General features: G+C 36.9%; 3 protein-coding genes across 4 annotated transcripts; all 3 read right to left on the bottom strand.

The window, feature by feature from the left end:
• Positions 1-337: 337 nt before the first annotated feature.
• Positions 338-4,448, bottom strand: LOC111437531 (probable GABA transporter 2). Its single transcript, XM_023075542.1, has 8 exons — positions 4,431-4,448; positions 4,278-4,397; positions 3,876-4,106; positions 3,361-3,458; positions 1,977-2,163; positions 1,755-1,885; positions 863-1,099; positions 338-786 (listed from the first exon to the last, which is right to left on the bottom strand). The coding sequence occupies exons 2-8, from the start codon at positions 4,348-4,350 to the stop codon at positions 397-399; spliced, it is 1,347 nt and encodes a 448-aa protein (XP_022931310.1). The 5' UTR covers positions 4,351-4,397; positions 4,431-4,448; the 3' UTR covers positions 338-396.
• A 689-nt stretch (positions 4,449-5,137) lies between these two features.
• Positions 5,138-8,244, bottom strand: LOC111437530 (high mobility group B protein 6-like). Of its 2 annotated transcripts, XM_023075541.1 has the most exons (9): positions 7,755-8,177; positions 7,479-7,601; positions 7,112-7,383; positions 6,861-7,032; positions 6,610-6,780; positions 6,417-6,514; positions 6,241-6,325; positions 5,449-5,562; positions 5,138-5,397 (listed from the first exon to the last, which is right to left on the bottom strand). In XM_023075541.1, exons 1-8 carry the CDS (start codon positions 8,175-8,177, stop codon positions 5,449-5,451), a joined length of 1,458 nt encoding a protein of 485 aa, XP_022931309.1. In that variant the 3' UTR covers positions 5,138-5,397. The 2 variants fall into 2 exon arrangements, with proteins under 2 accessions (XP_022931309.1, XP_022931308.1); XM_023075540.1 differs by having other exon boundaries at positions 5,138-5,562; positions 7,755-8,244.
• Positions 8,245-9,481: 1,237 nt separating this feature from the next.
• On the bottom strand, positions 9,482-12,985 carry LOC111437527. The gene is made up of 6 exons (XM_023075536.1): positions 12,772-12,985; positions 12,450-12,503; positions 10,450-12,386; positions 10,308-10,368; positions 9,996-10,219; positions 9,482-9,902 (listed from the first exon to the last, which is right to left on the bottom strand). The coding sequence occupies exons 3-6, from the start codon at positions 12,345-12,347 to the stop codon at positions 9,830-9,832; spliced, it is 2,256 nt and encodes a 751-aa protein (XP_022931304.1). The 5' UTR covers positions 12,348-12,386; positions 12,450-12,503; positions 12,772-12,985; the 3' UTR covers positions 9,482-9,829.
• Between the last annotated feature and the right edge of the window lie 527 nt (positions 12,986-13,512).

Raw genomic sequence — 13,512 nt, 5'->3', positions numbered from 1 at the left:
AGTAATTCGAATCTCAAACAATGTTCTTACCTTGAGATATTCGATCAGCAAGCTAATCCAAATCTTATTCCCCTTGCAGTGATTCCTTATCTTATCACCTAGACACAAAAAGAAAAGATTTGAATGTGCTACTATTTTTTTAGTTCAACAATAGAGGGTGGAGATCTAATTATTAAGTGTATAAAGATTTCGGAGTTATATTTATTTTACCTTTAAATGATATTTTCTTTTCCATTTTCCGCGATTTTTTTGTCATTTTTTTCCCGTTTCTCATGTGTAAGTACGTGTAGGTAAGTATGCCGTCAAATATTTTTCATTCTTTTTTGACATTCTTACCTTTAAGAAATTTTAAGAGTATTTTTAAATTGGATACAAAATTTAGAGGGATTTTTTAGATCAATCGACAACATCATTACTGAAGAGCTTGAACTTGGAAGTATCAAGAACGAGCTTTCGTATAGAAGAGAACGAACCCAAGAGTCCAACCCCGGTGAATACGACAATAATGGCGAGGTTGATAGAATAGGTGAGGGAGGATTTGGGAGGATTGTGGGTGATGTTATAGAGAAGCATTGGTAGAATGAAATCAAGAGGAATGAAGCAAATAGCACCCACCACGGCACTAATGTCACCAAAGAATGGAAGCATAGCAGCAAAAAAGCCACAGATGATCATGTATATTGAGCGAAGAATGAGCCTTGGAATAAGGTTCCTTTTGGAAAACATTCCTTTCTTCGTGTCAGCTGATTGCTTCTCCATTATTTCGTATGCCACTTGTGAATACACCTGCCCGTTTTCCACCACTGTCCATGTATCATTCATAGTTAAACATAAGCAGCAATTATGAGAGGTGAGCACTGACCAGTCCAATGGCGAGGAGTTGAAGAAGAACAAAGATGACAGCGAGCCCAAGAATCCAAGCGGGAGCCAATGGAGGTCCAGTGTCCGGCGTCAGGCTCAGCAGAATATTGGAGCTTGCCCTGTTTCCAAACACCCAATATCCAGATGCTGCAATGGCGTAGAAAGTTACAAATATCACACAGTAACACATCAAAAGCCCTTTCACCATCTTCCCACTCGCTGGAGCTGCTAGAGTTGCCTGTTCACAAATATAGGGATTTGAACATGCTCATTGCTGTTGATGATTATTGGGAGTGAGTCCCACATTTGTTAATTTAGTGGAAGATCATGAGTTTATAAGTGAGGAATACTATCTCTATTAGTATGAGACCTTTTGGGGAAGCCCAAAGCAAAGCTACGAGAACTTATGCTAAAAATGGACAATATCATACCATTGTGGAGAGTTGTGATTTCTAACATGGTATCAGAGTCATGCCCTAAACTTAACCATGTCAATGGAATTCTCAAATATCGAACAGAGAATTGTGAGCCTCGAAAGTGTAGTTAAAAGTGACTAAAGTGTCGAACAAAAGGTGTACTTTGTTCGAGGGGTGGACTGTTGATGATTACTTGGAGTGAGAAAGATCCTGGGTTTATAAGTGAGGAATACTATCTCTATTGGTATGAGGCCTTTTGGGGAAGCCTAAAGCAAAGCCATGAGAGCTTATGCTCAAAGTGGACAATATCATACCATTGCGGAGAGTTGTGATTTCTAACGTGCAACATTTCTAATGTCTTCATAACTTATGTGTACAAATTTGAAGATATACGTGATATCATTATAACTATATAGAATATTATGATCGTTGTTAACTAATCTTATTTAAACGAAGTTGCGTTGATTAGTATTTTACTTGGATTTCAGGAAGGATTCCGTTCCCAAAAATGGCTGCTAAAATGGAGATGGAAGTGAAGGCGCTGAAGACCCTTGATTTTGGTGATGATTCTAAGCTATACTCCCTTTCTGGAGCTTCTTTGCTCATTGCTTCAATAACACAAAAGAAGAAGAAAAAAACAACCATGGACATCAAATTTCAAAACTCGTGGGGTATTAAAGCAATGGTAATAAATAGTACCTGCAATGATACAAGCAGCAATAATAAGAAATGCGTAGCCCAAGCTGAGAAGCAGAGAAGCCAGACTGACATGTCTAAGAGAGTGGAAGGTTGGAAGCTGAGACAGAATGATCATCACTCCTGTTACTATTGCTATGAACTCGTACAGTTTCATGGATCCATTTGGGTAAAGGTTTGAATATATTATCTGTATGTCATCCCCAACGGTAAACAAGAACCATATCAATCTTTCCTTTCTTCTTTCACATTTCAGCAGAAAACAAGAAAAGAAAAGTGACCCTACAAACATGTTGTCCACACATTCAAGTTCATATTAAATCCAGTCTTAAACGTTCAAACGAGCTCCTAAACTCTCACAATTATTTCAATTTGACCTGTATGGTGAGATCCCACATCGATTGGGGAGGAGAACGAAACACTCTTTATAAGGGTGTCGAAACCTTTCCCTAGCAGACGTGTTTTTTGAGGGAAAACCCGAAAGGAAAAGCCAAAAGAGGACAATATCTGCTAGCGGTGGACTTGAGCTATTACAAATGATATTAAAGCCTGGGCGATGTGCCAGCGAGGAGGCTTGTAACGACCCAGATCCACCGCTAGCAGATATTGTCCTCTTTGGGCTTCCCTCAAGGCTTTAAAACGCGTCTGCTAGGGGAAGGTTTCCACAGCCTTATAAAGGGTGATTTGTTCTCCTCCCCAGCCAATGTGGGACATCACAAGGCTGTTCCTCAAAGGGGGTGGTAGACACGAGGCGATGTGCTAGTAAGGACGTTGGCCCCAAAGGGGGATGGATTTGGTGGTGGTCCCAAATCGATTGGAGAAAGGAATGAGAATGCTAGACCCTGAAGGAGGTGGATTGTGAGATCCCACATCGATGGGGAAGAACGAAACACACCCTTTTGGATGCGGATTGTGAGATCCCACATTGGTTGGAGAGGAGAACGAAACACCCTTTATAGTGTGAAAACCTTTTCCTACCAGAAGTGTTTTAAAAACCTTGAAGAAAGCCAGAAAGGAAAAACCAAAGCTAAAGAAGACAATATCTGGTGCTAACGATAGATTTGGGCGATTACAAGTATATAAGTCAAGAGAATGTTCAAAACGTAACAATTAACAAGTGTGAAAAACTTTTGACAAGTCTGAACGAATTTGAAGGCCGACAAGAAAAAGAAAGCCACCACCCACCTAATAAATAGACAACTACGACACAAAAGTGAAGAGAAAAAGAAGATGAACAAAACTTTCACATGCTTTTATTGGGTCAACATTTCACACTAATATCAGCAGCAGTAAGTAGTTAAGAGTGTATCTATACATCAACCACACAGCATAAAAACGGGAATTAAACAACAGAAAGAGCTGCAAAAAGAATAAAGTTAGGAGACACCTGAAGGCACTGCCCGGAGAGCAAGATTGCTCCAATTCCAACTCCAGTATTGATCGCGGTTTGGATGAATATTACGAAGTAAAACATCCATCCAGATCCTGTTCAAAGTTCAAAATCAAGATCCAAAATACGACCCATTTATAGGGAGACAGAGATGAATAAATAGTAGGTATGGTGGAACAATTTTGGTCTGTGGGGGCGCGGCGCTATAAGAAACTGACAAATTTGTGATACTCATACGTCTCTCAAGGCTTAAAAGGCTTAACTTATGGTCTATGCATCTCCGCGTGGATTAAAAGCAGAAGATCTCAATGGTTGATCCATTTGGCTATATTAGAAATTTTTTAATGTAAATAGATAAAAGTATGACATATATTTAAAAGTCTTTTAATTAAAATATTATAAAATGAGAATTATATAAAAACAAATTATTACGAGTTTTGAAGTATTATACGTTTTTTAGAACAGAGAATTTCGAGGCAGAAAATTGAAAGCGATATTCTTAGAATCGATACCTAATACGTCGGCGGCGAGTTCCCGGAATCGGATGTGACGGCGACCGGCCTTCTCGCAGTGATCGAGAACCTTCGACATGAGGAAATACGAGTAGAAAGTCACAACTGCCATAATCGTCAAGCAGAAAAACCCTAATCCCCAACCTAATCCTCTGAACGCGTACGGCAGCGTTAGAATCGTCGGTCCGACAATCGCCGTCGTCAAATGGAATCCCGCATGCCACCATTCCCCTGTTTTCATTCGTCAATCCAAGGAAACAAAAATCAACGACTCAAAATAAAACTCCGTTGTTGTTCTCGATTGTTCCAGAGAATCGAAATTTTGTAAACAGAGACGATCGCAAAACATCGCAAAACCTCTCTTCTTAATATTATTCTACTTCTTCTTCTTGTTTGCGTTACCTTTGGATTGGAGGACGAATGATGCTCCGGCGTCGGAGATTCGGTCTTCGGTGACCGGAAGCTGAATCCCCATCGTAGTTGTCGCTGTCGGCGGGCGGTGGTGGAATCCAAGGCCGGTACGGAGAGGGAGGCGAAACTGATATTGAGAAGTTCCGGCGAATGATATTTAAAGATGAAATTAAGTCAAAACAATTTCATAATAACGATGTGCCTTGTTTGCTTTAAAAAAATTATCTATTTATTTATTTAATATTATTGTTTTGGGTTGATAAGAATGGCAGCAACTAATTTATTTTATCATAATTTAATCTTTCATTAAATTATTTATGTATCTTTTAGAAAAAATATAACATAATTAAATTCAAGCTTTTTACTATAAAAAAAAAACTATATTCTAACTTGATTTCTAAATATTAAAAATCACAGTTTTAACATATTTTTTAGTTTTGAAATATTTTGGCAATAAAAAAATATATAATTTTGTTGTTTAAAAATTTTTTTGTCAATAAAATAACAACTTATTTTTTATAATAAAAGCTCTAATTGTTTATCCACCGGCACATCCTCCATTCAAGATACAATTAAATGTTGAGTTGAGCTAGGAATGTGGTCTTGTCTAGATGACGCTGGAACATGATTTTTTACATATTTTTTTAATGGATTTTAAAAAAATTACGAGTGCAATTTTTATATTTTAAAATAATGATTTAAATATTTTTTTAAAAATACATAGAAATTAAAAAATATATTAGTAATAAATTAGATATTTTAAGAATGAAAATACTTGATAAAATAATTTAATAATAAATGATAGACTCTAATATAAATACTCTAGACACTAATTTCATTCCAAGAATTCGAATGGAATAATTTCTACGTAGTGTGTGCGAGTGTTTACCACTAAGAATTGTGTTCCAACATACATTCCTAAGATCGGCGGAAGAGTGTGTGTGAGCGAGTGTTAAACATTAAAATTGTGTTCAACATACACAACTTACATGAGTGAAAGAGTTCGAGAAATCATCAGCATCAAATAAAATAAAATAATCTGACCAACTAATTAGAGAAGGAAGACAAGATTAGCAGCAACTAATCAAAACAAGTCATTGTCAGGAACTGACACTGTTCAAACAACATTTGAACCGTGAAGAACCGAACCAATCAGATTCCCTCAGCCCTTCCTTTCACCTACAGTTTTGTTGTATTCCTCCAATTCCTTTCTGTAAGCATCCATGGCTTCTGCAGCTTTATCATTCCACATCTTCCTCTCCCTTTCACTTAGTTCCTGTTCACCCCAACCAAATCAGAAACACAGTCCATTAATATACCGTTAAGAATGAGAATTTGATATTATAAATTTTAAATATGATACAAGCTAACAACAAATATCTGCCAATAATTAAAAAAAAAACTAATTAAATATAGAGAATAAAATAAAATATACTATAAATTAAATCATAAAATAAAATATTAGGATATAATACCTAAATATATTCCATAAAATAAAACATCCGCCCTCAAGTTGGAGATTGTATGTTAATTTACATCCAACTTGTTTAGAGTCAATAACATCCCAGTTGTCTTTGAGAATAAAGTAACACTTGTCTTTCTAGCCGTGAAAATAGGGAGTGTAAATCAATAACACTCAACTTGTCTACCTGACTTTGAGAGAGAGTGTATGTTTACTTCGATAGTAATTTATTTCTCATTCTTAACCAAAACAACAAAAGATTTAAATCAGAAGAAGAATTCCAAAATGTTTTAAAAACAAAAAAAGATTTGAATCATCCAAATCAGAAGAACGGACCATTTCTCAGCACACCCAAAATTCCAAAATGTTTTTAAAAACAACAAAAAAAAAAAATTGGATAATCCCCAAACCAAATCAGAAGAACAGAAATATTTGAATCTAAACAAAATGTTTATAAAACAACAAAAATATTTGAATCATTAAAGTCCAAACCTTCCATTTCACTGAAATCAGTGCATTCACTGTGGAATTGTTGGCTCCTGGCCTCTCCTCCATTACACTTTTCCTAGCTTCTTTGCTGCAGTTCATACAAGAAACCAGTTCAGTATATGCATATAAACCTCTTCAAATGCAGCAATTTAGAGAGGGGTTGATTTATTTTTTTCAACCTGAACAGGATGTAAGAGGATGCAGGCTTCTTAGGCTTGTTAGGATCAACACTCTTCTTCCCTTCCTTCTTCTTCTTCTGCCGCTCCTCTTTTGTTTTCTGTTTTTTGTTTGCCATCACACATTCAGAAACTCATGTCAATGGCTAATCCAGGGATATTATAACAAAAAAATTTAAAAATCACCTTCTTCTACCTTTATAATAGTCTCGGTTTTCTCTTTCTTCTTTAGCAACAGCAGAGCTTCATGTTTATGAAGCTTCATTTGTTCTTCCTCTTCCTTCTTGAGGATTGCTGCTTCCTCCTCCTTTTGCTGCTTGTATATTTCCATTTCCTGCATGTATTTTTCCTTGTTCTTCCTCGCCATCTGCAAATTCTCAGGAGTTAATAATATCGATCTTGGATGAAAATATGAAGAAGAAATCTGTTTTTGGCAAGTGTGCTAACCTCTTCGTAAGGACCTCTCTGTTTCTCTGTCATGTTCTTCCACTCCTCACCTGTTATCTTCGCTACCTCTAGAACATTCTTGTTTTCGGCAAGAAGGGATGCACGCCTCTCATTTGAAAAGAGAAAGAATGCAGACATGGGATGCTTGGGCTTCAATGGATCCTTCTCTTTCCTAAGGGGGATTTTATCAAACATCTGTAAGGCACTTGAAAATTAACATAGTGTGAAGATAGAGTGAAAGTGGTTCTTACTTCTTCTTCTTGTTCTCTTTCTCAGCCTCCCCTTTGAATTGAAGGTATTGATCAAGCAGCTCCATGGCTGTCTTCTGCTTCTGCTCCTCTTCTAACAGCTTCATCGCCTCACTCTCACGCTTCTCTTTAGAAGTGATTTGCAAATAGGCTTGTTTTTCAGCCTGATACCTCTCCTCATATGGCTTCTTCTCATCTGCAGTGACATTCTTCCACTTTGCCCCCAAAATGTTTGAGATCTCCTTGAACTCTGCCTCTGGATTCTCCTTCTTGATCTGAATTAGAGGACAAAATCCGTAAACATGAAATTCAAGAGCAATTGACAGGTAACAGGTATTATAACCATGAATTATCAGCAGTTTATATCTACCTCGTTCCATTGATCTTTGCACCATAAGATGTAAGGTGGAGATGGCCTCTTGTTTTCCGAGCACTTCTTCTTCTCTTTCTTCTCTTGTTCCTTATCTTTCAAAATTTGAATCATAGGGAAGTTCTGATTCAGAAGAAAAAATTTCAACAATTAGAAACTAAAACCTAAAGAGATCCGACGATCCATCTCGGATTAACTAACATTTCTTGTTTAGTTCTTCTCAGTAAGCAATTAGAAACCAAAACCTAGAGAGACACAAGAGATTAAGAAACGAACCATAGTAGGTTTGAACTCCTTCAACTTCTGCAACTTCTTCAATTCGATCTGGAGCTTTTCCTGCTCCATATCTCTCGTCTTAAGTTCTTCATCCTTCTGCTTAAGCATCTCATCTTTGGCTTTCAAAAGCTCCTCAGTCTTCTCCTTATCGAGCCTCAACTGTTGAAGCATGTCCTGCATTTCCTGCAACTCTTTGTCGAAGGACTGCTTCGCCGGCTGCTTCTTCGGCGCAGCTTTGGATTTCGGTTTCTTAGCCGAAGATTGATTCTGAGATAGGAGGATCTCCTCTTCCGATGGCTGTGTCACTTTCGTAACCATGGAGGATTCAGATTGTGGCTCCTCCGGTGTAGAGTTTTTGTCCTTCAGAGCCTTCCGGCTGTTCCTGGGTTTCTTTGTCTTCGGAATTTCAGCAGTGGAAGCCATCGGAGATATGGGAACTGGAGCAGAGCAGAGAGCAGGGGAGGGCTTCAGGCGTATTGTAAAAACTCTGTAATGAAGAGGGTCCCTTTTATGGAGAGGTGAAGCTCAACGGTCGGATCTTTTTTTTTTCTTTTCTTTTCAAAATTAAAATCAATTATTCAGATTGAAGACTTGTTTTGAAATCCGATTTGACCGTTGGTTGATGAAAAGGTTATATGATATATATATACCAAAATTCCTTTATTTTCCGGAAAAATGAAGGGAGCGTCTTATAAGAGGTCTAAGCTCAACGGTCGGATTTTTTTTCTTTACCAAAATTCAAATCAATTATTCAGATTGAAGACTTGTTTTGAAATCCGATTTGACCGTTAGTTGATGAAGTTATATAATATATATATATATATATACCAAAATCCCTTTATTTTTCCGGAAAATGAAGGGAGCAAGCATTACATACACGAAACTGTAAATAAATATATTAAAGAAAGACGATGAGTATAGAATATTTCTGTGAATAGAAAATGATTATACTTATATAATTAATTTTACCTTAAATTTTATTTAAAAAATATAATAAAAACTAATACGTCGTTAAACTTTGTTTTTATTTAATAATTTTTTTTATCATTGTTTTGTTACGTATTAAGAACATAGGTTAAATTATAGAAATTATACTCATATTATTCGGATAGATTTCGATTCTTATTAAGAAATTTTATTTTTACTCTTAAATTTTGAAATTCGTTAAAAAGTTTTTTTTTTTTACAATTAAAATAAGATGCAACGTCACTTATTGATTAGTCTGTAGGATCTACTTCAAACGACGTGCAAAATTATTGTTTAATTGGAATTTTTTTTTTCTCGTTAGCTAAATGGAGACAGGGACCTCATCCCCGTCACTGACTTTGCCAAATCTACGCCCTCCACTCACTTCATATATTTATTTATTTATATATTTAAGTGCGGAATACTAAAAGATGAAAAATAATGAACATTATTACTATAGTTTTACTTATCAAATATTATTATGATGTTTTACATTTTTTAATAGAAATTATATCGAAGATAAAAATTATTCATTAAAAATTCTTTCAAATTATAAAAATATATAAAAAGAAAAAAAATTGACTCTAGAGAATCCAATCCCTATCCCTATCTCATGGACATCTCTAACGACAATAAAATAACAAGTACATCAATAAAATAACAACTCAATGTTACACCAATCTTTTCCAATTTTAACATAAATCAACTAGTCAAGACATCCGAGATAAGACAAAGACAGGATAAGGAACAGACCAAAATTCTAACATCTTAGGAACATGAATTCATGGTTATTAATTAATCTTGCTCCTTGTACATGGATGAGAAATTCTCACCAACATTTATGTTTTTTTTTTCCCCGAGTTTTGAGCCATTTCTGAATGCAATCACCTCCTAACACAAACTTCAAATTTATATACTCAGACAAACAATCTCACAACTCAGAAAGAATCTAAAGAAAATTTCGAGTTCCACAAGGTATAGGTGTGTACCATTGATTTAATGTACAAGCGTCGAGTAGGGTCGAGTCGGGTGATTGCTGCATCGGCAATCGGCTTCTTTTACACTAAATGGAAGCTGCTGTGCTGCATCTGAAGGAGGATTTCCAAAACTTAAATGCTTGTGTCTGTCACTTTGAGTGTTCTTGGTACTTTCATGCCAAACCCATGTTTTACCTTAGCAATGCTGTTGTTTCAAAGAGTGTTCAAGGTCAAATAAGTTCAGTTTATGAAAGTTTAAGCAAACTAATAGGAGATTTTAATGAGCAGTAGAGCTTACGTCGGGGCGAGTTTTCCCAGGTTATATAACTCTTTTCCAGAATCGTCATCTACGACTCTTCCCGAAATGTCGATTCTATATAATTTATTCGTAGTAGTAGGCAACCCTCTGCTAGACAGCAACTCTAAATCCCTTTTATGAAGCTCTCTCCCATTGACAAAAACTCCAGTGTTTCCACCAGCACAGTTCCTTGACATTGGATACGTGAACTCGTCGATAAATGGCTGCATGACGAGCAGAGAAAACGTTCGTTCATTAACATATTCGGGCCATTAAACCATAAGAAAGAAGCTAAAAATCAACTGAACTCACAGGAATAATGCCAAGACATGGATGTCCCATTACACCCCAGAATCCAGCTTGATAATCATACCTGGTAAACACAATTAAGAATACTTTTGTTCATCTTAAAATCATTAATCAGCTAAGCTTAACTTTTGAGAAAGAAACATACCAATAATCTCCTGGGAGAATGGGCCCAGCAAGCTTTTCAGCCTTTTTGACAACATGAGCTGGTAGAGGCTGGCCATTAACAGAAACAGTAGGCCTTCCATTATCAGTGATTTCACTTGATCTTGAAAAATCTCTTAAGTTGTTCTTGCTGAGATCCACAAAAAAGGTTTCAGATTCTTCATTGCTTTTGATCTTGCTTTGATTTTCTTCTTCTTCTTCTTTGCTTATTTCCATAGAATCTTGAGAAATATGAATGTTCGAATAGTCTTCGAACGAGACGTCCAACTCACTTGGTTCGGTGACGTCGTTTATCACAGTATCCTGATTATTTTCGCTTTCTTCTCTGTATTTGCTAGGTTCATCATAAGAAGGGTTATCAGAATTTGTTAAAGATGGTGCATCTTTTGTAGGCAGGGTCTCTTTTTCCGTGGAAGGAACGAGAGACGAAGTTAGCTCCTGCGTTTTAGATTCACCAAGATTTGAATCCCGACTGTCCGAGGGCTTGTTGTGGTCGGTACTGATCGATTTGTGACTAGAATTATCAGAGCTTTCTAAAGAGCTGGTAGCATTGACAACTCTTTTGGGGGAACCCTCGTCAGGAGAAACTTCTTTGGGCTTGGCTTCAGCTGGAACGCTAACAACAAGCCTTCTGTTTTCGACTTTTACGATAATGACAACCGAACAAGCACCACACTGTAGTTTCTGCCAATCCATCTCCAACTTGTAAAGTTTTCTGGGAAGTTTTAGCAATTCCAAGCAACTATTGCACACAATGAATGGAGCACCACCAGCGATGGCATCTCGAGATTTTCCATTTCTTCGCAAAACTACAGATGTTCTTGGTCGAACCGGACTGAAACCATCAATCTCTGAATCAAGCTCACTAAGTTGTCTCGAGTGTGGAAGTGCATCTTGAGATGGAAATCGACCAGCACGTTGTAGATTGGAAGCCGTAAGTCCAACTGTTACAGGATTCTCGTTACGATACGTGCTAGATTTGATTGACTCTTTTGGATTGCTTGCATTGCTTATAGGAGAGTTTGGCGCTCTCAAATCCATGAAGCTTTCTGGATAGTGTTCGTGAGGAAGCCGTGGAGGATAGTTTGTCTTTCTTTTCATTTGCTCCTGAAACCGATCCTCATACAATGGTATATCTTTCACAACATGCCTTGGAGGATGCAACAAATCCTCACCATTTCTCTGATGTTGACCCATTGCTGGAAAGGTTCCATTGCCCCGATCCACGTAATGAGGCTCATAGATATGCGGCGGGCTTCTTGTCGAAGATTGCATCGGGACATTATAAGTAGCTCGACCATAGTACGGATCGACTGCAGCTCTCTCAACAACTTTTGGTCTATCTCCCACATCACAAGACTTGATAATTTGATCTTTCAACTCATCCAACCTTCTAAGTAGTTCAGCTCGATTCGGGTCTAAACCGTCTAAAGGACGTTCATAGTCCTGATTAGACTCCGGATGACCATAGAGCCGATCCACATTAGAACTCGAAGGTCGATCACTAGGATAATGGAAATTCGGAACACCTATTCTATCAGCAATAGCCAAGGAGTTTCCAGAATACCCTGTGAATGCATCTCTTTCAATTCTTTGATGCTCAAAAGCCGCTCGGGTTCTCGCTGCTCCCATAGGATTAACATAAATATCCATGTCATGTTCGATATTATTTCGTCGAATCCAATTCTCGATACGTTGTGTTTCTTCAACTAAACCAACTTCTTTATCACCAAGACTCTGCATAGACCAAACCCCCTTGGTGTCCTGCCCAATTCTCCTCTCATAATCATCTATATCCTCTCTATCATTTGTTCTAATTGAACTACTGCTAAAGACAGTCCTTCTAGACCTTAAGACCCTCTCTTTTACAGATGGTTCCATGCTTGGACAGTCCCACTTAGACTCAGAAAAAACCCCTAAAATTAGTTTCTCAGCCGCTAACCAAGAGAGAATAATAGGATTAAAGCAGATTCATACCTCTACGAACAGTACAAGCAAGAGATTCTCGCATCTGGGACAACGAAGAACTCGAATTATCTGCTCATCAGCATAATACAGATCCCAAAAGAAGATCAAAATTAGAAACTCTTCAAACGCAGCAAAGAAAACAAGCAATCAAACAATCCCTAAACCCCAAATCGATCAAAACCCTTTCAATCCATAAAGAAACATATCAGAGCATTTTTAACCTAATTGAAGAACAAATCCACCAAAATCACAAATCCATGACAAGTTTCAATACAAAGAAATAGAAGAATCCATTCAATTTCCTCGTAGATTCGAAGAAAAACAGAGCGAGTTTTACCTAATGAGACAAGCAATCGAATTCAACCGATCACTTGGAATTTGTAATTACGAGAAGATTGCAACGGAGTGAAGATTATTGACAACTTGACCTTAAAGATGCCGACACGGTTATCTCGAATCACTCAACTTGGACTATCTCAAAGCTATGGAGAGAAACATGAAAACGCTGTCATGGTCAGAAAAACGGCATCGTAAGGTGTAATTAGGTGACATTCCCGCGTTGTGTAATAAAGGAGAGCGCAGATACAATCAAATGGTATAAAGTAAATAACGTTGACCAATCAGACTACACACACGTTGAGTACAATTACAATTGTACCCTCATCAAGACGTGGGGAGCAATCAGGTGCGACAAGGTACATAATGAAGCAAATGCCAGCTGTCGCCACTTTTTTCGTTGAAAATAATATTTTATTACCAAAACATTATTTTTTTTCAAAAATATTTTTTAAACAAACAAAATACAAATTTCACGAAATTTTTGAATTTATAAAAAAAGACACGTGTATGGCACAAATCTAATGTCTTAAAAAATAAATATTAATTGACTGGGTTTTATTGACTTTTTTTTTTTTTTTTTCATTGAAAAAATAGTTGAATCTCTTAGAATACGAAAATTTTTGTCGGATAACATTATTAATAATATTTTTTTTTTATTTCTTTTGCTATTGTTGGTTGAAAATAGTCAACTTTCTAGAGGATGTGGTAAATAGTGTACTTGAACCGTAGCACGATGGGG

This window comes from Cucurbita moschata, unplaced genomic scaffold, assembly GCF_002738365.1.
Source record: "Cucurbita moschata cultivar Rifu unplaced genomic scaffold, Cmos_1.0 Cmo_Scf00064, whole genome shotgun sequence".
Taxonomy (NCBI): Eukaryota; Viridiplantae; Streptophyta; class Magnoliopsida; order Cucurbitales; family Cucurbitaceae; genus Cucurbita; species Cucurbita moschata.
This window is presented reverse-complemented; position numbering and strand designations above follow the sequence as displayed.